The sequence below is a fragment of the Lotus japonicus genome, chromosome 6 (assembly GCF_012489685.1).
Source record: "Lotus japonicus ecotype B-129 chromosome 6, LjGifu_v1.2".
Taxonomy (NCBI): Eukaryota; Viridiplantae; Streptophyta; class Magnoliopsida; order Fabales; family Fabaceae; genus Lotus; species Lotus japonicus.
This window is the reverse complement of record NC_080046.1, coordinates 8,128,330-8,156,102: the sequence shown is the minus strand read 5'-3', so window position 1 is coordinate 8,156,102 and position 27,773 is coordinate 8,128,330. Positions and strand designations below refer to the sequence as shown.

The 27,773-nt window shown below is 37.8% G+C and overlaps 3 protein-coding genes and 1 long non-coding RNA gene across 5 annotated transcripts; 2 read left to right on the top strand and 2 right to left on the bottom strand.

Annotated features, from left to right (window-relative positions):
• Positions 1–4,464: 4,464 nt before the first annotated feature.
• LOC130722323 (uncharacterized) lies at positions 4,465–11,015 on the bottom strand. Its single transcript, XM_057573015.1, has 7 exons — positions 9,630–11,015; positions 8,463–8,911; positions 7,821–7,924; positions 7,611–7,677; positions 7,444–7,524; positions 5,051–5,173; positions 4,465–4,665 (listed from the first exon to the last, which is right to left on the bottom strand). Exons 1-5 carry the CDS (start codon positions 10,975–10,977, stop codon positions 7,486–7,488), a joined length of 2,007 nt encoding a protein of 668 aa, XP_057428998.1. The 5' UTR covers positions 10,978–11,015; the 3' UTR covers positions 4,465–4,665; positions 5,051–5,173; positions 7,444–7,485.
• Positions 11,016–12,735: 1,720 nt separating this feature from the next.
• On the top strand, positions 12,736–13,754 carry LOC130726597 (agamous-like MADS-box protein AGL80). Its single transcript, XM_057577899.1, has one exon. The coding sequence runs from the start codon at positions 12,761–12,763 to the stop codon at positions 13,487–13,489; it is 729 nt and encodes a 242-aa protein (XP_057433882.1). The 5' UTR covers positions 12,736–12,760; the 3' UTR covers positions 13,490–13,754.
• Positions 13,755–19,019: 5,265 nt separating this feature from the next.
• Positions 19,020–20,327, bottom strand: LOC130724831 (uncharacterized). Its single transcript, XM_057576103.1, has one exon. The coding sequence runs from the start codon at positions 20,325–20,327 to the stop codon at positions 19,020–19,022; it is 1,308 nt and encodes a 435-aa protein (XP_057432086.1).
• A 1,207-nt stretch (positions 20,328–21,534) lies between these two features.
• On the top strand, positions 21,535–22,972 carry LOC130725871 (uncharacterized). Of its 2 annotated transcripts, none has more exons than XR_009014632.1 (4): positions 21,535–21,855; positions 21,972–22,074; positions 22,264–22,543; positions 22,661–22,972. It is a non-coding gene; the product is annotated as an uncharacterized LOC130725871 (long non-coding RNA). The 2 variants fall into 2 exon arrangements; XR_009014631.1 differs by having other exon boundaries at positions 21,536–21,855; positions 22,008–22,074.
• The last annotated feature ends 4,801 nt before the right edge of the window (positions 22,973–27,773 follow it).

Below are 27,773 nucleotides of genomic sequence, written 5' to 3'. Positions count from 1 at the left end.
ACTAAAATATATTAGATGTTTTACAATTTAAATATAATTGTTTATTTTTAAAAAAAAATTAAAATAGATAGAGGTAGTTATACAATAAAATAGATATATCTAGTTCGAACATGACCAGAGTCTAGAAAGGACGTTTGAAACTTCAAAGAGTGAACTGTAGAAGTTGCGTGCATAAATTAAGAAACTATAGCAAATGGATAATATTCTATGTTGCATATATAACAGCCAAATTATATTTACTATTTAGACGTGTGCTATTGTTGTTATAATTAGTAGGGCTTTTATTCCACAGCCGCCTTGATAATTGTAAACATTAACCAATGAGAAATTTTTTATTCTTGAACATCCCTGATTCTTCTTGACTAGTAAAGTCTCATCAGCACAATTGACCAATTACTAGATATTTTGGGGGGAAATGCTGAATCTTATCACATGAAATTAAAAATGAGTGGTTCTAACTTCTAAGATTTGTGGTGTCATTGTTTTTGCTAATTTTTATATTTTGTTTAATTTGTTGTTTTTTAAAGAGTTGTGTATGCATGTGTATATGCTAGGCCAATGAGTTGGTATGCTTAATCTGCAATTCGTGCATGTTTTTTTTTTTTTTCAAAGGTGAGCAATTCATTGATAATATGGGTCAGGTCCATAACCCAAAAGGGTAGTACAACTGATCGGGCAAAGCCCGCATAATACAAAGAAACATATGCCAAAACATATAGCCTAATAAGTCAGTTTCTTACACTTGAGCTCATGACTCCTTAGTATACCAAAACAAAGTTAGAACTAAAGAGATTAAAAAAAACTACTTGCAAGAACAACCAAGCAACCCAAGCCCATAACACTGAGCCCATGACAACACCCTAGTCTGTCTCCAAACCCTAGCCCAACATAAGAGAAAAGATGTGGAACGGTCGATGGTGGCGGAGATGGAAACGACAGTGCTCCAAAGCTCAACCTAAACCTGGTTTGCTTCAAACAAAGTGAAAATTTGATATTAAATGAATAAGATGTCGCTTCTCTTAACCTGCTTCTCTTAACCTTGTCGGCTCTTTCGTCTGCACTTTTCTTCTTTCCGTAATTCGTGCATGTTACAATCAAGTAAAACGTATGCTCATTTATAAATTGAGCTTTTCTAGACTTGCCCATTCAACCGCAAGCCTAAACGGGTTGGCTCTTAATGGTTGGGTTGGTCGTTATCATTCTTGCTTTAAGCACGTGAGCGCTAATATATGGCCAAGACTCGCAAGTTGGCTTGCATAACCAAGTAAAATGTAGGCACATATGTGAAACAAGGCTTTTTGGCTTGGTTCGGTTAATCGTGGGCCTAAACAAGCCGATCTTAAACTAGTGGGTTTGGCCCGTTACCCAACTCTGCACAAGCATTCAGTATGTTCCTATTTGACCAATTAATTTTTCTAAGTGCCACACAAGTTTTTCTTTGCTAGGGTTTGAAGAGAGCACAATAGCCACTCCCCTTTGGAGGATTCATGCTCCTCTTTGGAAATTTTCTCTCCTTCTAGGTAGGTGTTTTCTCCTACAATAGTTGGGTTATCTTCCACACTAGGTGAATTTGCTACCCAATAAGTGTGGTTTTCTCTTTTTTAGTTTGTTTTTTCTTCTTTTTATGTGACCATCCTTCACCCGACCCCCATGGGTTTTCTCTTTTTTTAGTTTGTTTTTTCTTCTTTTTATGTGACCATCCTTCACCCGACCCCCATTGCCGTCCCCGAAGGATAGCTCAAGTGGTAATAGCTAGGGACATAAGGGTTGGGTGGGATGAAGGGTGAAGGGTCCCGGGTTCGAACCCGGAGGAGGGATTAATTTACTAACATTTCTAACAACTAACATTTGCCTATCAAAAAAAAAACCCGACCCTCATTGCCTCCATTCCAACTAGGGGTGCACATGGGTTGGATTTGATGGATTTTGGTCAAAATAAAATCCGAACCGATCAAAATTGTCTGGGTTGGGTTGGGTTGGATTTCACAAATTTCTTCTTCAGATCCGATCTAAACCAACCTGACGAAGTTCGAATTGGGTTGGATGGATTGATTGGGTCACTATATTAAAATAATAATATATCTGAAATATTAAAAAATCTTGTAAATATTATTATAAATTCAGAAAAAGTTATAAAAAATACTAAATATGTTATAATACTAAATAGCATGAAAATGACACAAAAAATTATACCAAATAGCATGAAATAATACCACATAAATGACATATAGCCAAATATCATGAAAATATAAAACTTCATTACCAAATGACATGAAACAATCTAACATAAATAGTACCTAAAAAGTGAAAAGCAACACTAAATGTCATGTCATGACACTTAGAACTTAAATGTTTCCAAAATGCCAAATAATATATAAAGCAGGGGCGGATCCAGACATTATATATTGGTGAGGCTAAATATAAAATAAATTATAGACTAAAATATAAAGTAGAAATTATATTAGTTAGCAAGCAAGAAGTAGCTATAATCTCACATGAAAAACACAAAATTTTATTCAACCAAGAAAAGTTAAGACCAATTTGTGCAGTAAAAAGAACAAATTTTGCTTTTTTTTTTTGAGAAAACATTACAATGTTGCTAATTTAACATTCCAAAATTTAGAGACAAGAATCAACAATCAAAACAGGAAAACTCATCAGCAAAAACAAACGGAGGTAGCTCCAAACCCCACATGGTTCCATCAAAGAACTCAGATCTGCTGAGTTCACAAGCAAAAATTCTCACCCAAAAAATCAATCCAACTCAACGCGTGCAACAAGTTCGTAAACCAAAAAAAATCTTTGAAAATTAAAAATTAAAAAAAATAGAAATAGGAAAAGATCATCCAACATGAATTGTATGTAGCGTAGTAAGGTGGATTACGAAGTTGATTTACTTGAGAGACAATGAATCAATTGAATTTCTTCTTGAATTGTGGTTGATTGATGCAGTGATCAGGGTTCTCCATACGATGAGAAATTTAGGAATGTGAAGATTGATGGGTTTTCAATTTTTGGGGAAAATGATTTTAAGTTGATGTATGCCAAAAAGCAACAATGGAAGAAAGAAAGAAAGAAAAACCGCGTTCTAATTTGATGTTAAGCGTGAACTTTGATTTTTTACTTATTAAGCTATGGCGGCGCTTTCAACCGTCGCCATACATTAACACAATACTTTTAGCAGCAATTCCAGAACCGCTGCTATAAATGATATTAACAAAAAAAAATTAAAAAATCTGGTAGCCACACCTAGCCTACACGTGGGTCCGCCCCGTGGGTCCGCCCCTATATGAAGACATGTAGTAAATAACTAAGAACAAATACTCTAAGTTCAAATATGACAAATAACTACAAATACTTAAGTCTCAAAGTTTCAAAAAGTCATCACTCCGACACTAGCACTCCAAGTATAAGTAAAATTATAAAAAAAATTACTATTATATGTATGGATTCTGGGTTGGGTTGGATGGATTTGAACTGAATCCGAAATCCGATCTGAACTTGATTGAGTTATAATAAAATCCATCTGATTAACCCGATTACCCGATCCAACCCGCAATTTTCCTATTGGATCGGATTGGGTTGGACGAGTTTATTGGATCTACCCGGCCCATGTTCACCCCTAATTCCAACTGTCTTCACCAACAACATTGTGCCATCATCATTGTGTTATTTTTTTGTGTCTTCATCAATGTGTTGTCGCTGCATCCATCATCGCCACCTCGGCCACAACTATTGTTACACTACCACCACCATCCTCTTCTTCTCCCCTCTATTATTTATTATTGTTGGGTAAGGTTTTGTTCATAATAACTAGCATTAGTATATTTTTCATCATAACTAGCATTTGTATATTTTTCAAATACAAAACGTTAAAAAAGAACATAAGCAATTTTTGTGAAATAAAGAAGAACATAAAGAATTTAGTAAGGTCTTTTGTTTAAATTTAAAATAACATTAATTTGTAATTCAATTCATTGTGAACAACTGAACATCATTGTTCTCTTGGCAAAAAAAAAGAACATCATTGTTCAATTATTATATATTTTAATTTAAAAGTTTACCAAAAACTCTAGCTTCATTCAAATATAAATGGAATTGTAAGATGACAGGGGGAACATGTTACCTACTCTTAACAGTCACAGCAAACCCTTTCATTCCGAATGTACCAAAAATATTTTAAATTAGATGAATTTTCAAATTAAATTTCAAATTGGAACCAATCCCTTTCAATAAACAAAAAAATTGAATTTTCAATTTATTTAGTTAACAGATTTGTTTGATCAACTTTTTTCATTTTTATTAGATTGGATGGATTCATCATCACACCAAGCTTAGTGTTTCACCCAACTTAACCGCTTTTATGACCCTATCATGTGATACATTGAAGGAAATCAAATTGAAGAGACCCACCACATGACAACATGTTCAAAGACAAAGTGGCAAAAATAAGAAAGTCAAGCATAATTGAAACAGACCCAAAAAAACTAGATTAAGCATTTTACATGACTACATAGCCCTATCATGGAATCTCTGCCTATACAGATGAACCAAAAAGCAGTATCTATCATATTTATAACATTCTTTGTAATATAGTACAATCTCAAAGTTAGCATGATTTCTTTTGATCTCGAGCTTCTCATTTGTAATGGTACACGGATAAACCTGAAATTTAGACCCAAGTTAATAAACCTTTTCTAGTAAAATGCAGAATTTCCTCAATCATAAGTCAAATGCTATGCAATTTGTTAGCAGCTGATACCAGTTTCTATTTGGTCATCTATATATTATGAAGCAATAATTTGTATGACAAAATTTTACACATGGTAGCTCCTAAAATGAATGCAAGTAAAACTATTAACATGGACCTAAACTTGCCACGACAATTTCAGGCACACATCATGACAAAAAAATCTTATTGTTTACTGAATTAAGATCAGCTAGTTCAAGAAGAAGAAGAAGAAGAAGAATTATTTAAGAGCCATAAAACTTTGGGTAAATGTATGCTAGCTATATACATCTTAGGAAGAACATGCACTAAAAGTCTAACCTTCAGATGAGCCCCTGAAGCCAAAATGCAGAGATGAAGGAGAAGTGTTTAAGTTGGGCCATGCAAAAACTTCGAGTACCAGTTGGTCCTCACTCCTTGGTAACTTGATTACATTGATGGAACCTGCTATCAAAACTAGTTTGTCATTACCTGAATATGATAAATTTTTGCAGATCCGAATAAACTGTAATGCTGTTTATCCTAAAGGCCAACTTGAGCCTTCAGACAACCATATGCCAAATTCGACCAAAACACCATCAATGGTTTGTGACACCACAGCTTGGTGATGGCAGTGCCATGGAAGCTGTTATGGGAGCAAATTTTCGGTACTCGGTAGTACGAAAGACTATACTACTCATTCTTTACACTTAATTTTTTCCCCCCATTTTAAATTTAAGATTGAAAAATAGGAAAATCTAACCATGCAAGGGACATGTATCATTGTTTGAGTAGGGGAGTACATACCATATGAGTACAATAGATTTTTCCCTGTTATGGCCATGGCAGTAATGCATCATGCCGGCACCAACTTGAAATTTTTTATTTTTATTTTTGATAGGCAAATGTTAGTAAATTAGTCCCTCCTCAAGGTTCGAACCCTGAACCCATGTCCCCTAGCTCTTAGCACTTGAGCTAACCCTCGGGGACGCACCAACTTGAAATGATAGATGGTTACTTAAGTTTTGGAGTTCTTGTCTTAAGAAGTTTAAAAGAAAGGCCCAAACCAGGTCCTGTCTCTATCTGTGGCGTTTCTATCTTCTACAGTGACTATACAAAATATCTCATTCTTCACTGACATTTCTCAGCCTCAGTCCTTTAGGTGTCAGCTTCACATCTTACCCTCTCTCTGGCTTAGCTTACACATGTCTCAGTTCCTCACCACGCCTCTGTCCTCATATGAACCCATCACCCTATCACCCACTTCAGCCAACACCAAGAAGCCACAAGGTCCCAAGCAGATGGCTTTCATAAAAATCTTGAATAGCCAACTAAATCCACCATATACCACAAGACTCCAGACTATCCGCAACCTAAATCACCACTGAATCCTGAGCTTTGGTAGGCACAACACAACCCATTTCTTTCTTTCAGGTATATATCTCTATTATTAATTTTGTAACTGACCTAGCCTTAACTCACCCACCCAAGCCTTGAGTTCAAACCCAATGACCCAGCATGTCCAACCCCTGCAGCAGAAAGTGAGGCACCTAACATGGTACAGGTGGGATCATGGTAGTCAGAAGCGCGCTTTGAAGCGCTAAAGCGCGCTTGAGGTGGTGCTGCGCTTCAAAGCGCGACTAAGGCGGAATTCGGCGGAAGCATGGCAAAAGCCCAGAAGCGTGGCAGAAGCGCGATTTTGAAGCTTCTGCCGCTTCTGCCAGATTCCTTGTTTCCGGGTTTTTTGACCCGTTTTGTTAAAATTAGGAATTTTAAACCTAATTTTCAATTGTTCCTCTTCTATCTTTGAATATATGCAGATTCGACCCTCTCTCTCTGTTGTTCCTCTTCGACCCTCTCTCTCTCTGTCTCTCTGTTCGAAAATTTGGAAGCACCTCCTCTGTTCTCTCTTCCTTCGACTGTATCTCTCTGAACCCCAATTTGCAATGGTTTTGTCACTTTATAAAATGGCTATAATAGCTATAATATATATATATATATATATTACTCTGTTCTCTCACTGTTCGAATGGGTTCTGTTAATGGGTATATTAATATATAGGTTATTTTATGACTTATGTATGAATGATCAATTATGAGTTATGGTATTTTATGTTTTAGGTATGATATTCTTAAGACTTTTTGTCAATTATACCATTTATATGCATATAAATATTTATAAGTGTAAAAATATATAATATATATATAACTGGCAAAAGCGGCTAAAGCCTACGCTTTAGCTAGCGCTTCACGCTTTTGGACCCTCCACGCTTTATTGCTGAATCCCGCTTCTGACTACCTTGGGTGGGATATGATTCAAATCCTTGTTCTCATTACAAAGGATTTTAGCAACTGAGCCACCTAACACCTTCAAGCCTTTTACTGCTATATTTACTATTCAATTGATCACATATTTAAAAACAGTTTTTAAAACCATTAATAATCAGTTCAAATTTTATCAAGCTTTATAGATCAATTTCCAAGGCACAAACATGAGCATATCTTTAATGTGAACAATAAAACTAAACTAAACTAAAATACAGGCAAAATCCAATTGAACAAAAAACCAACCAAAACAGAAAAAGAACAGAATGACACAAGAACACATGCACCCAATTCCATAATGATGAATACAGTCATAATCTTAAAACAGAAAAAATCAAGCAAAAAACGTTCATACAAGTATATATCATCAATAGTAATACAATTTTAAAGGACAAATGCAACGAAAGATACCCCTTAATATATACATATGAATGTTGAAATAACTCATTTGTGTCAGCGTAGCATGTTTCGCCACTTGTCCTTGAGATCAACCTGAAAAAATAACAAATCTGAATTACATTAGAGGCATGAGTTCAGAATGTAACAAGACAAAGTAATTTAGTGAACAGATTCCATACTGCGCTTCTATTTTCAAATATGTTACTGTAAAAATCTCGGATTGCTTTCCAGTTTCCTCCTCCAAACCTGTATAAGAAATATGGCAAATGAGATAAAATTAAATAAAGTATGAAACTGTTAATTGATTAACTTTCAATTTCAAGCGTAACTTGTATCCATGACAGTTCACTAGGAATTTATAGTTTAACCAGCTTAGAAAAAGCACATACATTTTAACACCAGCCCTCAGTGTCTCCTCTTCCAATGAAGTCCATTTCAATTTCCGTCTTCTTGGCTGTATTACTTGTGGCAAATTATCAATCGAATCATTCCACTGCAAAAAGGAAATAATTAATACATCTGGCAAATTATATATTATAGAGTAAACCCTTGAATTAGACCCAACATTTACCACCGATTTTATTAATCCCTAAACTAAAGAAACACAGTACACATCTATTTAAATGTTGATCACATCATTCCCCACAGGGACCAAAATGAACGACATCATAAGGACTGCTATGGTCAGCATTTGAATAGTTCAAGGACTTCAAATGATAATTCTTTACTCCGGCGACTTAGCTGAAGTACATTGTATCATTAATTTGGGGGTTCTCTCCATTATTATAAATTGAGTACCCACAACATCAGTAAAGAGAACCCATCAAAACAAGACACCATTAACCATCTCATTGATAAATAAAAAAAACAGTCGGTCCTTCAACATCTTCCCCCAAGACACAGCTACTGTTTTCCATAAAAAAAGGCATATATTGAACAAGATCCCAAGACCAAAACCTGGTCCCTCCCTAAGAGATAAATATTAAAAATAATCTGCTTCTGACTAAGCAAGTAATTACAAACATAATTACCTCATATGTTTGAGCATTACTTCTCCGCTCCATTAAGTTGGGCCTATCAACGTTACTGCAATGTACAGAAGACTCCTTCCTAAGATCGGCATTATTAGGCAGAAAAGGTACAATACTCCTGCAAGCATCTGGATCTGGTAGATATGCATCTCCACTTTGGTTTTCAATAATATGTGGCTCATGCTTTGTATCTTTCATTGACAATTGAGATCTTACAACTTCAGAAGCATGAAGTGCATCAGGAAGAGGATCCGTGACCACTGCTTGTAGCTCCAAAGAACTTGATCTAAGGGATTCTCGAACTTTTTTAACTTCAGCACTAGGCAAGGGGTCACAGTTGCTACGCGATTTTTTTGGTACCACTTCCTCAGCACCAGAGATTTGAACTCCCCTATGGCATTTTTGAAGTACAAACTGCTTGCGTTTGAGCTGAATGTTTTCTTTCTGAACTGCTTTTGGGGACAGAATATAGTAAAGAGAATGTAAACAACAATAAAGTAAGTGTAGACATAGCAATTCTTGAACAGTGTTGTAAGAACTTGTATCATTGAAGCTTGTTTCAGAAAATGAATGAACAGTTCATTTCAACACAGTAAACATTTGTCTGTCACAAGAGCCCTATAGTGGGTGGGGAATCAGGAATAGCAGACAACTACTTGGCTATATTTACATTACAGAGACAGCAAAATGAGAAAATACTTTTGTGCTAATTTCCGGTTAATACTTAATAAGCCAAGCAATCAAAATCCTTCCACGGAGGGTGTGTGCGTGTGACTAAATTATAATTCATTGGCTACTAGATCAAACATTTGTATATACTTAATTCGATAATGTATAATCAAACAAATAGTACATATATTCCAAAAATGCTTGCAAGCAAAAAAAAACAAGAGACACTCAAAGAATGCAGCATAAAAAGCCACAGTCAGTTGCATATACAAATAAAGCAATACTGCTACCCCCACTTTTGCTGTTACACCATTGTTTGCAGTGCCCAAAACCAAACATATTTGTTAGCACCAAATAAAACTCTAAGCAAAAGAACCTTGCCATCGAAATTTACAAAGCAACACGCAGTTTTTACTCAAACTAAAAAAGAACAAAGAAAATCTTGAACTAAAGGAACTGAAACAGAAAATAAGGGCGTAGGGAGATGAAAAAAGGGACCTTGATTTCCCTTTGCAGGAACATCAACTGTGTCTTCAAATTGCTCCTTGCCCTGGTTTTCCTCTGTCACGGTCACACCCTCCATGCGGCATGCACCATCATCAGTGCCATTGTCATCATTACCATCGACTTCATTCCTATCAGCACGCTTCGCCGAACACTCTAACCCTCCATCACCATGCTTCCTCACAGAATCATTTTCACAAACACCTTCAAGGCACAAACCCTCATTATCATCGAATTCACTCCTATCAGCCCGCTTCGCCGAACATTCTAACCCACCACCACCACCACACTTCCTCACAGAATCATTTTCACAAACACCTTCAAGGTGCAAACCCTCATTATCATCAAATTCATTCATATCAGCCCGCTTCCCCGAACACTCTAACCCTCCATCACCATGCTTCCTCACAGAATCATTTTCACAAGCACCTTCAAGGCGCAAACCCTCATTATCATCGACTTCATTCCTATCAGCACACTTCGCAGAACATTCTAACCCACCACCACCACGCTTCCTCACAGAATCATTTTCACAAACACCATCAAGGCACAAACCATCATTATCATCGATTTCATTCCTATTAGCACGCTTCGCGGAACACTCTATCCCTCCATCACCACACTTCCTCACAGAATCATTTTCACAAACACCTTCAAGGCTATCAGCACGCTTCGCCGAACACTCTAACCCACCATCACCACGCTTTCTCACAGAATCATTTTCACAAACACCTCCAAGGCACAAACCCTTCCCCTTCGACCCCGTCGCCATCAAGTCGAGAAACGAAGCACCCATGATCTCCCATGCTTCCTTCAGGTACCCCCTGACCTCAACCATCGCGACCCACCTCGTGTTCAGCCCCGCAATCCTCTCAGAAACCCTAGGATCCCACAGCGCGGCCTCGACATCATCCCTCCACCGCTCCAAATCATCGGAGACCAGCCCGCTAGCGCGACCTGCCTCCGACAATGCAGCAACACGGCCGCGCCAGATCCGGCGGACGGCGGAGAAGTACTCGCCGGAGGGGTCATCGGGGGAGGCGGCGAGGTACTTAACGGTGCACTCAACGGCGACGGCGCAGTAGGCGCGGCGCAAGGAGTCCGGGACGGGTACGGCGTCGTTGAGGTGGAGTTGTTCGAGGAGTTCGAGAATCTCGAGGGCGGTTTCGGAGAGGGAAGCGTTGATGAGGTGGGAATGGAGGGTGCGGAGGAGGAGGGTTTTCTTGAGGCGGGGATCGGCGCCGGAGAGTGGGAGGGCGGCGAGGGTTTTCTGGATGGTGGAATCGGGTACGGAGCTCCGGAGGAGAAACTCAATGACCCACCCGGACATGTCACTGTCCATTTTTTTCTTCGTTCTGCGATTTTCCCAATTTTCCTATTCTCTTTATATATATATCTATTTCTTTCGCACTTTAGGGGCATAGGGTATGGTTTTTGAGTTTAATAGATATGCACTGACAGTATAAAATAGTTTTACACAGACATCCAATTGAATTCCGTCAAATCATAAAATATATTATTCTTTTAATTAAAATTAAAGTCAAATGTAATTATATCTCCTATATGGCATGCTTTGATTGGATGACTGTGTAAAACTATTTTACACTGTTAGTGCATATCCATTAAACTTATGGTTTTTACTTTTCATGAAGTTCTATGAGGGTGATCGAGCAGAAATTGTAAAATTGTTGATGATAAATGTGAATGGAAAGTGATGTAATTTATATTTGAATATTAAGTGAATTTTGTAGAGTAATGATGTAAAATTTAGCTGTAAAATTGTCAATAATGTTTATATTTAACTAGAGTAAGGAGACGTCTCGTCACTTCAGTACTCCACGCAAGCTTCTAACATTAAAAACTTACGGAAGTTGGACGGAAGACTCGTTCTGCAACAGAGGCCATAAGTGAGAGATTGAGAAATCTAATAAATTCCCGAAGTGACCACTTTTGCCAAATCGTGAAACGTTAGGGATAAAAAAACTATTTAGCCTTTTGTTTTAAATTAAAAAAAAAAACGCATGAATCCTCCCCTAATTAAAAAGTCACTAAGGACCTCCATGAGTAACAATGTTTTCCATACAAAATATTTAACATAGTCGCATTCACATGGATTCAAATTCAATACATCTTCTAAGTTTGAACAATCACGTGACACTTAATCTACGTGTTTGGTTGTTAGAAATAACACTCAAAGTTTTCGTTTAATTGACGCGTTTTCAAATAATTTTTCTTTGCTGTTAAGAATTGTGTGATTCGTAAACTTTGGTAAGCTATAAATATTGGATTAAAAAATAGTCAATAGATTTAAATAATTTGCAAAAGGTCATATGTTCACAGGTTTATGCCTTCATTATATTAAAATGAGTGTCACTATATGATACGACAAGAACAAGGCACGAGAAGCACGATATGTAGAAATAACATATTTGAATGATGTAAAATACAGGAGAGAGAAAACATAAAATTAATTACACAATTAAAAAGCATTGGTCGTGGCTTTCGTGGATGATTTTGCTTGTGTCATATATTATTTCCCTATTAAAATAGAAAAAGTTTGTAATTTTTTCACACTCAACAATTAAAGTAGTTTTAGTAATCTACTATAATTATATGATACCAATCAATTTTGAATAAAAAATATGATAGTCTTTTAAAACAATTAAATTCTATTAAATATATTTTCACACAATTGCATTGTGGATAAGATCTTTATGCATAGTTACCGTTATTTACCGGCTGACTCTGAAATAATTATTGGTTCTTGATTAATATAATTAATGACTATGCCTAGTCTAAATAAAAATAGCTTATTAAATTATAAAAATTAAGACAATTTATTGGTGTAGAGGAAAAGAAGAATTTTAATTCTTATATTACTTAGATATAACATAATCTTTACAGTTAATGACACATGATTATCTATATCTTTTATGAATAGAATGATATACGTAGTGATATTTTACTACACCAAGCTAGTTGGCGCTTTTAGTGAATATCATCACAAGTCAAACAAGACATGACAACTTGGCCTCTATATATACATGGTCGTTTATGATGAAAAAATCACAACAAATAATTTTTTTTTTCAATTTTCCTCTTTGTCATTTTTTCTGGTCAGCACCATGACCAGGAGAAAGGTGAAACTTGCATTCATAGTCAATGACTCCGCAAGGAAGGCAACATACAAGAAAAGGAAGAAGGGTTTGATGAAGAAGGTGGATGAACTAACCACCCTTTGTGGAATTGAAGCATGTGCTATAATTTATAGCCCATTCGATCCTCAACCTGAGGTTTGGCCTTCCCAGTGGGGGGTTCAAAATGTGTTGGAAAGGTTGAAGACAATGCCTGAATTGGAGCAGAGCAAAAAGATGATGAACCAAGAGACTTTCCTAAAACAAATGATCTTGAAGGCAAAAGACCAAATGGCAAAACAGAAGAAGGAAAACAGGGAGAAAGAGATGAATTTGCACATGTTTCGGTGCATCAATGCGGGGAAGGTCCTGCCCAACATGACCACGAATGATTTGAATGATCTTGCGTGGGTGATTGATCATAACCTGAAGGAGGTCGACCGAATGTTGGAAAAAATGAACAACACTGTGATTCACCAGGGTCGTTCTTCAATCTTAGCCGCTCCAAGTCCAATCCAACCCCAAATGGCACCAGCACTTACAGTAGCCAAGACCGAAGAAATGACTCTAGTGGATGATGTCCATGGGCTTGCCATGAATAATGCTGACGCCATTCAGAGACAGTGGTATGTGGATTTGATCAATGGTAATTATGGGAATGAGACAATGACATTTGGAGATGCTAATCCCCAAAATGGATCATTTTGGCCCAACCCATAACTTTGGAAAAAGTAATGATGTACTTCTTAGCAATGCTCTTAGGGGCATGCATGATCTCTCCCAATTTAGTTTTATGATTTATGTTTTTAGTGCTTTTGCGGTGTGAATGTGAAGACACAATATTAAGTCATTATGGTCTAGTAGTCTTCACATCTTTGTTTCATACATGCAAATAATTCATCATGTGCAGCTTAGGCTCACATGATTATTTCCTAGCTACTTCCAAAATCTTGTCTCTTTAGTTTCAAAGTGTACTGATTTTGGTTGTATAAATAAAGTTTCAGTTTGTGTGGTTTTTTAATGGTTTATGCATCCATGATTAATCAACAATATTTAGTTATTTACCTCATGTGTTGCAAAGAAATGATTTTTTTTTTTCAATTTGGATTTCATAAGCTCTCAAGAGCCTTAACCTATTGGATAATAACTTCAGGATACATTTTTGTTATTGTGTCATTGTTTATGCAACCAATCGCATAGTGTGTTTGCTGACACATATCTACATTATCAACGAAACATAAATTATAACTAAACTCCAATTCTAAGGCATCCATTTAAAACCAAAACGACACCTACTTTTTTCTTTTCTACAAGGAGAATAGTTTTTGTTTGTGAGTGTTATCCTTTGCTACAAGTTCTAAGGACCTCTCAAATTCGGAATTTACCTTTATTTTTTGTTGTGCGTTTTACTCATATATCATATTTATATACAAAGAACAAAATGAAATGCATGGAATAATGATTATGGATCCATAGTAAATTAGAAAAATATACCAAAAAAATAGTAAATAAAGTTATTGCATAGGTACCCCTATTGAGGGGGATGAAACCGTGTACATAAAAAACTGTGTGACACTTTGCATGTGAGATTAATTTTTTTCTCAATATAATAATATTTAAATAGTATATTTACATGTTTTATAGGTTTGGTCCCCAAGGCCATTGGTTTGTGATTCTTACTTTATTTTTAATCTCATTTATAAACATTTATAAATATATTTGGTAAATCTGTAGTGTTTCATGAAATGTTTTTAGATTTAATTTAATTTAAAAATTAAGAAAATAGAAAAATAGATAAGAATGAACAAAAGTTGGGAAGTTATGTCCAAAATAAATTTTTCTCCCATAAGAATATAAGATTTTCAACCTATTTGATTGGATTGAAGTGAAAGCAAAGTGGGCAATTATTTCATTCTTTATAATAATTGATACTTTGATGCACACGAATATGATTTTGTTTTACCTTGTAATAAATGTGAGAGTATCATTCGCAGTTTCAATACTCTCGAAGATTTCATAACCTTAAACAAACACCTCCTTAGTACTTTTTTTTGGTAACAAGAGCTTAAACAGGAAACAAAGAAAAGCAAAAAAAAAACCTCCTACTCCCTACAATGCCAAGTGCCCATGCAATCCGCACGCAGAAGAGGAGCAACCCCTGGTGGCGGATCCTCAAACACCACCAAATCATCCTGCATGCCTACTCCCAGCTTCGCCATGAAGTCCGCTACAGCATTCCCTTCCCGCAACAGATGACTACAACGCACCTCCCAAGCCTGCTGCAGCATCTGTTTCACGCAGCCAATTATCGCCCCATACCTATGGTATATAGAGTGCTCCCCGGTTACCAATTTCAGGGCCACCATAGAGTCCGTGAACACCTCAACCCGGCGGAAGCCCCTCTGCCAGCACACATGAAGACCATGAAACAGAGCCAAGAGCTCCGCATGAAGACAATCTGTTACGCCAATGTACCCAGCAAATCCTACCCTCCACACACCGCTGCTAGTGCGCACAACCCCACCAAACCCAGACGCACCTGGGTTACCCAACGAGCTGCCGTCAGTGTTTAAGGCCACAAAACCATCCTGAGGAGGCTGCCACCGCACCAGGCGAAGCTGAGGAGTCGACGCAGACGGAGGGTAGACGCGAGCAATCACTTCCCACAATGCGTGAACCTCGCGCACCACCCGATGGCCAATCTGCAATTCTCCATTAAAGCAAAACCGACATCTCTGCTTCCAAATAACCCAAGTTGTAGCCAACATGACAGTCAACCCAAAACCTTGGAAACTCTCAACCCACTCTTCCACAGTTGCGTGTGAGAAGAATCCCACCGGAAGCACGAAGCCAATCGCAAACCAAATCTTCTTCGCCAGCGGACAATCCCTAAGACAATGCAGAAGAGTTTCTGGCGCAGACTTACATCGCTGACACAAGCTAGACGTCACGAGATTCCTATGCGCGAGCTCAACCATGGTGGGTACAGCGTTATGGAGAGCTTGCCACACAAAAAACCGAATATTCTCAGGAACTGGGAGCTGCCACACCTTGCGCCACGGCTGCATGATGGAAACTGGGTTATCCTCCCGGTCCAACAACCACTGATATCCTGCTTTCACGGTATAGTCACCATCCACATTCTGCTCCCAAATTAAGCAATCCCTTTCCTCCTCATCACACACCACATTCTTGCACTGTCCCAGAAACTCCTTTACTTCAGCAGGGAGCGCGGTATACAAATAATCAGCATTGAACGACCCCGAGGAAAAAACATCTCCCAACGAAACCTCTAAATCATGCACATCAACAAAAGGGACGTAATCACACAAGCGTCCAAAGGGAGACCACTCCGCATACCAAAACGAGGAGCGTCCGCTGCCAATTCGGAGAGAAAACCCATCGCGCAAGATGGTTCTGATTCGCAACATCGCCTTCCAGAACGCAGACCCCGCCAGGACACCAGTTGAGAAAATACCAGGTCCAGCAGAGTACCGAGCAGCCACCGTTCTGACCCAAAACTTATCTGTTCGCTGAACTAGGTTCCACAACTGTTTTCCAAGCAGTGCAACATTACTCATGCGAGCCGAGCGAATCCCCAACCCTCCTCTCCTACGCGGTTGTGTAAGCTTCCTCCAAGCCACCATGCTAACCCCGTTACCATGAGCATTACCCCAAACAAACCTTCGAACCACCGCATCCAAACTATTACAGACCGATTGAGGGAGCCAATTTAGTTGCATCACATATACTGGAATTGCCGTCAAAACTGATCTTGCCAAAGTGACACGAGCAGGTTTATTCAGTAAATTAACCTTCCATGTTGCTAGCCGGGAAGCAACACGATCCACCACAAACTGAAAATCCTCCTTCCTTGCCCGGCCAGTGTAAATTGGAAACCCCAAGTACTTTCCAAAATGTTCTGTGAAAGGGATAGAGGTAAGAGCTACCATCCTATTTTTCAGCGCCGTATCCACACACCAAGACGCCATGGCTCTAGATTTACCAACATTGATTTTTAAACCTGAAGCTCCACAAAACCGCTCCAACACTTGGTGAACTACCCGAACTTGCTCAACTTCCGCTTTCGCAAACAACAGAACATCATCCGCAAAGAACAAATGAGAGATCCCCGGACCTCCCCTAGAGATAGTCACTGGTTTCCAGCGATTCCCCTCGACCTCATGCTGAATCATATGAGCCAACCTCTCCATACAAAGCACAAAAAGGTAAGGGGAAAGAGGATCACCTTGACGAAGACCTCGACTAGCCCGGAAGGAAGGTAAACGCGCCCCATTCCAAATAAGTGACAGCGATGAGGAAGAGACACTAAACATGATGAGAGCAACGGTCAACGGTGGGAAACCAAACTCGTTCAAAGTCTCCTCCAAAAACTTCCAATCTACTCTATCATAAGCTTTTTCAAGATCAAGCTTAAAAATTACATTCTTGCTCCGTTTCGATTTCATCCGCATGAAATTCACCACCTCCTGTAGAATAATGGCATTATCCGTTGTGCCACGGCCCGGGATAAAACTACTTTGAAGAGGCCCCACAATCTCTTGAAGACACGGTCGTAAGCGAAGAACAAGCACTTTAGTAATTATTTTGTAAAGCACATTACACAAACTAATAGGGCGAAGCTCCCGGAAAGACTTAGGCACATCCACCTTAGGAATTAGAGCAACTAGAGTCTCAGACATCACTGGATCAAAACTGCCCGAAGTAAAAGCATTACGGACCAACTGCCAAACATCGTCTCCCAAAATATGCCAGTAAGTTTTGAAAAAAACCGCTTGAAACCCATCGGGACCGGGAGCTTTATACGGACCCATAGTAGAGACCGCCTCCCACACCTCCTCTTTAGTAACCTCCGCTACAAGTCTTGCCGCATGAACCTGCCCCAACTTAGGACACATGAACGCCGACGTGTCAAGCTGCGTTACAGCTTCAGTGGAGCAAAAAAGGTCCTTGAAGAAACGAATGGCTTCCCGCTGCAAAGTCTGGTCCTCAGAGCACACCTCCCCAGACGGGAGCATCAGACTATGAATTTTATTTTTCCGCCTACGGATCAAAGCTTGAGCATGAAAATATTTTGTGTTCCTTCCTCCAAAGAGTGCATGTTGCTCTCTGGATTTCTGAAACCACAGCAGCTCTTCCTGGGATAGGACCTCATCTAGTTCTCGTTGGAGTTTGTTATGGAGAATAGACAAAGAAGCGGAGTCAACCGTCTCCAATCTACACTGAATGCCTTTTATACGTGCCTCCAAAATCCTCTTTCGCTTGGTAATATGGCCAAAGACATTCTGGTTGAAATCCACCGATTGTTGCTGGACCTGTTGTAACTTCAAATGCATAGACCCCCCGCACCACGCCCTCTCCACCACGCTTGTATACTCAGGATGAGTAGTCCAAGCAGCTTCAAAACGGAACGGGCGCTCCCCTGGGCTCACCGGAAAACCTCCACAACGCACTAGGACTGGCGAATGATCCGAGTGAAACCTGGGTAAATTCTCTGCAACTGCCTCAGTGAAGCGGACACTCCAATCGTGGTCCCCCAAACACCAATCGAGCTTTTTGCTCATGGCAACCCTACCCCTCACCCGCCGCACCCAGGTGTACCGTAGACCTACTGTGTGAAGAGGGATCATTGCACAATTCTGAATAAACTCATGAAACCGGTCAGCTCTTGCTTGTGTAAAAGTCCCTCCACGCTGATCTGAGCTCAGTAAAGCTTCATTGAAATCGCCTACCATCATCCAAGGCCGCACAATCTGACGGCGGAGATTCTGAAGATGATTCCAGCAACCACCCCTCGAAGAAGGGATAGGGCTAGCATAAACCCCAGAACAAACCCAACTACCTACAGCCCCCTCCACCACCACCGTGATTGCTTGGTCACAAAAATCAATTACTGTAAAAGTGTAAGGACTATGCACTGGACTAAGGCACCAAATACCGCCTGCATGGCCTCGCGCTTCCACAATGTGTACTGGTTTGTAGTCTACATTCTCCCAAAACTTCCGTACTGTACAGAATTGAGTGTGTGTCTCCAAAATAAACACAAGAGAGGGTCTATGCCGTGAAAGCAGCCCCCTCAAGTGTCGTTTCACCCCTACACTTGCCGCACCTCTGATGTTCCAGGACACCACATTAAAATCTCTGAACACAGTCATTGGACACGATTGGTGCATGTAAGTGAGGGTAGCATCCCTCTTCACATGGTTGTGGTATCTGGAGGTTCACCCCCCTAGCTACCCTCCATCACGACTTCCCCTTCTTCATGAAGCTCTCCTGTACCAAATTGCAGCTCCCGCTGGATAGTACACGGAGCAGTACCCTGAGTTTTCCTCCCATCCGCTGCAGCGAACACAAACCCTTGTGGCAACTTGTTATCCTTGTTTTTCTCACGGTTGAAGGAGCGTGCCCCTTGCCTCGCCTTACTAGAAGGAGTATTAGTTCCTATTCTTGCTTGGGGACCTCCAGCCGTTACAACCGCGACACCACCAGGCCCTCGGCGCCGTTTCAGAGGCGTAAGCGGTGGAGGACTCGGTGACTTGTGGCCCACGCTTGCATTAGCTTTCTCACTTGCCGCGTCAGCTTGTGCGTTCTTAACAGCACCTGAGTTATTGCTCTTTATAGAATTCAATGGCAGATCCCTGGGGCCCGCAAATCTCTCCTTGATATGCTTCTTATTTTTTGAATTTTTCCTTTTAACTGGTATCCAATCATTGCGTGAATCCTGCATGATTGGAAGAGAGTTACGTTCCAGCGGCGTAACTGTCGCCCCCTCAACCTGTGCAAGATTAGGTTTAGCTGCAGCGCCGCCATCGTTCAGGGTCCTCAGGTTCCCCTTCGCCGGATCCAAACAGTTGCGCCCTAGATGGCCAAAACATCCACAATGTTCGCATATCACGTGCATTCCTTCGTACTGCACCTCAATCAGTTGTTCTCTAAACCAGATCTTTGTTGTGGCTGGCTTACTAAGCTCGATTTCCACACACACTCGTGCATACCTCCCCCTGTGCATATCCAAGGTGGCACCATCGATCTTGACGGGCTTCCCTATCACCGCCGCTAAAGCCAAGAGGAAGCTCTCCTCATAGAACGCTGGATTCAGGCCCGGGAACCTCAACCAGACCATTGACTTAAGAGTAGCCGTTGTTGACGGCACAAACTCGGGGCTCCACTGTGCTACAGCGACACAGTGGTCAAAAATCATCCACGGACCACCGTGAAGGACCTTCTCGCGATCCTCCTCCTTATCAAATTTCACCATATAAAACCCATGGTCTATCATCATGATGTCAAACCCGCCAGACGGTTTCCATAAGCTGTGCAGCTTGCTCTTCATTAAGCTGTAGCCTAGGTTCTTCCCGATGAGTTTCACCACCAAGGCTTGCTTCCAAGGCTTGCTCAGGTTCTCTATGACTGAATCCGCCGCAAACACCTTGGGTGGCTGCCTTGCATCTTCACTCAGTTCAATGCGAACCAACTTGTGGGCAATCAGATCCACTTTTGATGCCCTGTCCTCTGAAGCCCTCGGGCCAAGTACCATGTCTCGAAACGATCTTCTCTCACCATTCCGGCCTCCCGCCGGAGCCTTCCCCGGAGCTTGGACCGGAGACTCAACCATTCAGTCAGTGTGATGCTTTTGTAGTACTTTAAAATAATTTACCTGAGTAAAATGTCATTTATTATGAAGAAATGTTTTAGGTATGAGGAATATAATTAATGGAGATCAATGGTCTTTATAGAATTACTATAAATATATTTTTATACTTATATTAATACCAGAAATATCATGAAGCTCATAAAATAATTTATAGCTCTATAATTTGAAAGTTTCAAATTTTATTGAAGAATAATTCTTAGCACAAAATGACATATAGGTAGCGTTTGGTAGACAGGTGAGAAAGGAACAGAACGGGACATACTGGTTCTGTTTCGTGTTTGTCATGTTTTTTAGAGGAAATAAAACAGGACAAAATGTTCCAGGAACGAGACACTTTGATTCTTTTAAAAAGGGTGAAAGGAAGAGAACATAACAGAACACTATACTAAAATACAAAATTACCCCTAGTTTTTTTCTTTCATCTGTCCTTTTTTCCTACACTTCTCTCAAATCCGTCTCTCCCAATTTCTTTTCTTCAACTGTATTTCAATTTTTCTGCACAAAGTATTTGCTCCATTTTTTAATTCGATTCAATTTTCTTCTTGCAACATATATTATCGACTTCTTACTGATCGCTAATGCAATATTACACTAGTTTAGTTTAGGTTTGCGTGAATAACTTGTAAATATGATAGGGGTATATATGTAATTAATCATATGATCTTGTTTTGTATGTGTTGTGTTCGCCAAACACAATGTATAGAACATTATTATCATGTTATGTTCTGTTTTATTCTATTATGTTCCGTTTCGTTCTGTTCAGTTTCCAAACGCTACCATAGTATAATTGGAATTAGTCACAAAATATTATATTATGAATATAATTTATGTGTTTACTTGATATTTACAACAATCTATATCTATCTATCTATCTATCTATCTATCTATACTATATATAAAAGGAGAGTTTCTTCAACCTTGGGGTAAATCAGTCGTTCATCAAATAAATCCAAAAGCTATGAAAGTTGGGCATGGGTAATTTTGTAAAAAATCAATTTATTTCATTTAGATTGATTCGGAACCGTTGATTCACAGGATTTGAGTTTTAAATTGCAGCAGTTTTTCTTTAAAAATAAATAAATTCATGAGTTTCACTCTTCCCATTCCATTCCATTCCATTCCATCTGAAACGTTTCACCTTACCTTTCTGACGTTCATTTTCCGTTTCTTTTCATCTTCTTTGAGCAGTTTCTGTTCATCTGAAACGCATTTGGGTTTCGAAATTGAAAGCTATTAAAAACCATTCAGCCTTCCTCAAAGAATTTCATGTCTTCATTCGCATTAGGGCTCTGCTGCAATCAGGATTGACAAGGGAAATCTCCATGTCCGCTTGGCAGTCAGGATTCGCACAAAGAAATCAAGGCTTCCGCAGTGATTAGGATTTGCTCCGTGTCTGTAATCCGGGCTTTCGGTGAGTATGAAGAAGGTTTAGAATATGTATTTTTGGTTTCGTTTCACGGTTATAGCTCTTTTTCGTTTTCCTTTTCCTGGCATTGTGATTTTTGGTTTTCCTTGCCATTTTCGTAGAAGCACCTCTCCTAACGGCACCGCTTTTTCATTCAGTGTCATCGCCGATAACATCTCTTGGTTGTGCTGTCTTTCTGTTGGGGCATTGATTTCCCTTCTTTGGGTGAGAATGATGAAGGCTTAAAATATGTATTTTTTCTGTTTAGTTTCACCTTTTAAAATTATTTTGTTTGGTGAGGATTTTTTTGCTGTGTACTTGCTTTCTAAAATGATAGAATTGCCATAGTCAGTACTACATTTAGGTACTGTTGGAAACTAAATGATTCACTTCACTCATATAATGTTCTTGCAGATTCTGGCCCCCAAAAGACGTGAGATTGTTGGACAGATTGGTGATGCCTTAAGGGCCAAATTGGATGATAGAATGATCATAGTCAATTCTACATTTAGATAATTTGGAGATTGTTCACTGAGTAACTGGGTTCCTGAAAGGTTGCTTTATTTTCTGTTTTTTTGGCATGTATTTTGTGTTAGGGCTCCGTCACGGCTCTCTTGGAGAAATTAATCTAGAATACACTGTGATTACTAAAGAGGCAAGGAATCAGTTATAAAGCTTCCCGTCTGACTTTTAGGTGAGTTAAAGGGGGGGTTTTTGACAACACTTCACTTTTTTCATATAGCTTATGAGTCAAACAAACTAAATTTTGAAGTAATAAAAATTTTGTGTTTGCTTGACTTATTTTCATCAGTTGGCCCTGAAACCTTTGCCATGGACCACGAGAAAAATGTACTTCACTATTGGTGGCCCAAGCTTTGTGCACTACTGCACTAGGATGAACCTCCATGGAATCTGTGGGTCTTTCTTTATTGTTTCAAGAAAAAGCTGCAGGAAATGGCAAAGTTGAAAATGGTTCAGGCCCTAATAGAGGAGAGGAGAGGAGAGTTTTGAATGCACTACGATTATTTATTGTAATCTCTATCCTATGATGTGGTGATATCTTTTATTAAAATGAACTTATTTTTCTGTTGAGTATAATCTAATAAAGTTGTCTATTCTTTTACATCCTCACTTTAATTTTGTGTTGAGTTGGTTTTGGAAAAGGTGAGACACCTTTATTGTCATCCATTGCATTTGCAACCTGGGGGACCTTCATTTCAATTTGCATGTGCAGTAACAATTGTGGCCATAAGCTTTTCTGGAAAGAGGAATGGATAGGAAGTGGAATGCTGAAATCTACTTTCCATAAGCTTTTTCATCTTTCAATTCAGAAAAATGCAACAGTAGAGAGCTTTTTGGCTTTTCACTGAGCGAGAGGAAAACTAATATGGTAGGAGAACTTCAGAACCTCATCAATGAATTTCAATTGCGGGGAGGGGTTCTTGACTCTTGGATATGGCAACCAGAACCAGGAAGGATGTGTTCTGTGCAATCAGCTTATAAACTGATTAAGAGACCCCTAACCGAAGGTGCTGATCCGATCTTTAAACTGATATGTGGACATGGCATTCCTTCAAGCATCAGTATTTTTGTTTGGAGGATGATGCTGGATCGCTTGCCAACAAAAGAAAATCTGCTGAAAAGAAGGATTCTCAAAGATGAACCTGCTGCTACATGCTTGTTATGTTCACAGACTACTGAGATGACAAACCATCTCTTCACTAGATGCATTGTTGCTGTCAACCTTTGGGCAAAATGTTCACGATGGCTTGGAGCACTATCAACGATGGCTTGGAGCACCACCTGTAAGCCGCAGGGATCATTTTCTACAGCATGTATGGCCTGGCCTCAAGTCCAAACAAAATGACAGATTTAGACTGATTTAGTTTGCAATGGCTTGGGCTTTGTGGGAACATAGGAATTGGATTGTTTTCAATGGAGGGTTGCTGCAAGAGGACTCAATCTTTGATAAAGCACAGCTTAAGGTTTGTCAATGGTTATCTGCAAAGGGAAAGGACTTCCACTTTTCAATGTATGAATGGCTTTCGCAACCTATCCTATGCCTCCAATCGGTTTGATACATACCTGTACTATTGTGATATTGGGATTGAATTGGCTTTATGTGCAAGGGCCTGATTATGATTGGGGACATTCGGTGCTGAAAATTTTAGAGCAAAGGCAGAACAACTTGACAGCAAGTATCTAATTTGAAGGGATGCTTTAGGGGGCTTTAGTTTTAAAGCTGATCCCATTTAGTTTTCCCCTGTTTCCTCTGTTTTTGTAACACTCATCTGTTTATGGCTTTTGTTTGTACTTTCTCCTTTCTCTTTTCTCTTTTCTTTCTTTGTACCTTGGGTGGCACCCCTTGTGCCTTTACTAATATATCAATATGGCTTATCCAAAAAAAAAAACATGCTTATCAAAAAAAGAAAAATTCTAAGTCATTTCATGTTCTGTGAAACAAGAGATGTTGATGAAGATGATGCTAATGCTAATGCTATCGTCTCCTAAATAAATGAACTTCAGCTTGAGAGTTTGTAATTATCCGATTAGTCTTCATTTATAAAAGTTTTAGGTGCAGCAATTTATTTCATGGCGTGGTAGATGAGTGCACATGACTAGAGTTTTATATCAATCATCTACTGTTTTTTTTGGTTTAACTGCAATATCTATTCTATGCAAGTGGGGGGTGGTAATGTATTTGCACTATCAATCATTTAACATAGAAATTAAATACAATTTAGTGGTTAGTTATTAGGCATTCGGGGGAAGGCTGAGCTAAGAGAAATGAAGAGATTCGTAGGGTGAAGGGCTAGGGTTCAAATCCTGGCGAAGGAACTAATTTACTAACAAAACAACTAACATTTGCCTGTAAAAAAAAGTTATTAGGCATTCATTTCAGTTAAATGTTTTCAATTGTAGTTATTTAACAGTTACTTTTAATTAAAGAGGAAAATTAAATTAACTTTAACCAAGTTTATGACAGAATTTGAATTACAGATATTATTATGACTTTGATTACCATATTAAAACCTTCCATAACTGTTAGTCTGTTACAATTATAATTTTTTTTTTTACATTAGAAAGATAAATTGCACCCGCCATAAATCGTTTTTTAGGCCACCCTTACCCAACCTATATGTCTCCAGCTCCTACCACTTGAGCTATCCTATGGAGACTACAATTATAATTCTCATTAAACCTAATAATAGTGTGAGGCTATTACTTTCAAAAAAATTAGTGTGAGGCTATTATTAAACATTAATAATAAATGAGTTATACGAGCATGATATTAGTGGAGAATTATTGTGTTTGTTTAAATACTCTTTAGTTATTAGGAATTGATATCAGTTTCAAAATTTAAGGACACATTATACTAGCCATGAAATTTGAGAATAACTGAAATTTAAAAGAATTTAAAACTCATCATCATTATTATTATATTAAGGGAATTTGATACCCAAATTTCAGTTTGTTCTTTAGCAATGAAACAATATTTTTTGCTTAATCTTATTTTTAATATAGAAAAGAAAATGGTTCTATATTTCATTTTATATTTTCTAAAACTATAAAAAAAATGAAACGTCAATATAAATAACGCTAATTATAGCACATGATTTGTGATTTTAGCATTAGGCAAAACTGATTATTTTTTTGTAACACTTAGAAATTTGGCAGAACTGATTTACAACCTATAATAGATTACTAAACATAATATTAATAATAATAATAATAATATAGATACATGATTTTAATAAGATTTATTACCTAAACATAATAATAAAATCAAAATATATCTTTGTACCCATATAATTATATTTTTTTTACTTTGAACTACTTTGAAAAATCAACTTCCATAATTTACAGTTTAAAATAAGAACACAAAATAATCATTATTTAAAAATAGACTTTAGATCACATCACACTACTAAATTGTCACTGTTAGCAATTACACTAGCAAAAGCATAAAATTAGAATTAGAATACACACGTCCTTATATGTAGAGAGAGCTATGCACACAGATACACAGTCAATAGAGTAAAATTTTATCTCAACTTTTAAAATCTCAAATCATATTTTCTTTGATTTTCTCTCATGGATGTCTCCAAAGGTTCCATCACTTTTGTGATTTTGCACGTCCTAACAAAAGTAATGATCCACTTCACTTCTCTATTCTTTTAATTTGCACTCAATTTTCTTTGATCTCATCTTTTTTTTTTGGTAAGCAAAAATTGTATTGAGGACACTTTTGGGGGAACCTCAACCCATGGTAAGTACAAGGGAAAAGAAAAAGAAAAACTTCTTAGTTTTAATCTAGATCTTATTTGCTTGATGTAGAACCATGGTGAGCTTGACAAATCTGCAATCAAGCACTTACATCTTCTAACATGAGGTAATTGGTTCTTGACTGATCCTTTAGCCCTTTAGGCGTAACTAAAAAAATTATGTTTGAGAAATCATAACTTTAAGCTATTAATTTTAGATATAAAAGTGTTTTCATTCTGCACTTTGTATAGTTCTTACGATTTAAAATTGCAGAATTCATCGTTTAATTTGGAAACCCTGCACGTACATGTGAGTGAAGATGCTCCATGTAAGATACTAAGCACAAAGAAGAATGATGTCAAAATAGGATCAGGATGAATATTTTTTGGTGCAAACGCATGGAGTTTGTAAAGGAGATTTGATGTGATGCCTCAAGTATATGTTGTTTTATGTTTAATTATGGGATTATTATTGTGTTTATTTTCTATCTGTTGAACTTTTATGAAGAAGTTGAAATCAATAACATGAAATTTCTCTTTTAGATCAATAAGGCTATTTCAACTTTGTCTTATAATAATTTTTTTTTTAAAGGGCGGGCAATGCATGTTAAACTAAACCAATAATTGATAATCCTTACTTCCATTTTATAGAAGGCTAATAGTTTTTTGATTGATTAAGAATCCTTAATTGAGCAATTTATGATGTGACAACCATATATCTATGTTGTCCCCACATAAGAAAATATCACGACTAAAAGAAGAAAATGAAATACTAAATAAATACACTTTTTGGGTGATTCATAAAATACTTCTGGAAGATTTCATTGAGGGGAAAGTGAAGAGTTCACTGAGGGAAGAGTCACAAACCTAAGATTTGAATTCGCACGCTAAGAAAGTATGAGAAAATAAATCAGTCAGGAGTGAAAAATAATAAGAATTAACTTATATTTTAGATCAGAGGGGGTATGAAAAAATAAATCAGTCCAGAGAGTGAAAAATAATAAGAATTTACCCAATGTTTTTTATTAGCTCATATATTACTTCAAATCTTTGTAATAAATTGTTATGTTAAAAATCAAAGTAAATAATGCAATTAATATTTAAATAAGTAAAAAAACACAAATAAATATAATTATTACGCATCTACAAAATAAATCACACACATTTAATAAAAAAAATTATATCTAAATTTTATTTTACTTTTTAAGGTTTAAGAACACTTTTGGTCCATCACTTATCATGATTTGGCAGTTTTAGTCTCTCATGAAATTTATTAGCCTACAACATCCCTCATGTTTACTAATTGTTGTAATTTGGTTTTCCGTCAACTTCAGTCCAATTTTTTACGGTTTTTGATTAAAACATCAATTAAAAAAAAGTAGAAACCATAAAATTGTTATTAGAAAACATAAAATTGTTTTTCAAACCTTATTTTTAATTATTTCTTAATTAAAAACCCTTAAAAATATTGGATGAAAGTTGACAAAAAATCAAAACTACAACAGTTAGTAAACGTGAGGGACATTGTAAGCTAATATATTCCTTGAGGGACCAGAACTGTCAAACCGTGATAAATGAGAGACCAAAAATACTATTAAGACTTTTTTTTAATTCATAATACTTTTCTTAAAAACGTAACAAAAATCGTAGATTTTAATA

What these genes read in the sequence shown, in the direction of transcription:
- LOC130722323 (XM_057573015.1), bottom strand. Translation starts at nt 10,977, where the DNA reads ATGGACAGTGACATGTCCGGGTGGGTCATTGAGTTTCTCCTCCGGAGC. An exon ending in CTGAGGGCTGGTGTTAAAAT is followed by an intron (nt 7,678 to 7,820) that starts GTATGTGCTTTT and finishes TTTCTTATACAG; the next exon opens with GTTTGGAGGAGGAAACTGGA. An exon ending in TATTTGAAAATAGAAGCGCA is followed by an intron (nt 7,525 to 7,610) that starts GTATGGAATCTG and finishes TTATTTTTTCAG; the next exon opens with GTTGATCTCAAGGACAAGTG.
- LOC130726597 (XM_057577899.1), top strand. Translation starts at nt 12,761, where the DNA reads ATGACCAGGAGAAAGGTGAAACTTGCATTCATAGTCAATGACTCCGCA.
- LOC130724831 (XM_057576103.1), bottom strand. Translation starts at nt 20,327, where the DNA reads ATGGTACTTGGCCCGAGGGCTTCAGAGGACAGGGCATCAAAAGTGGAT.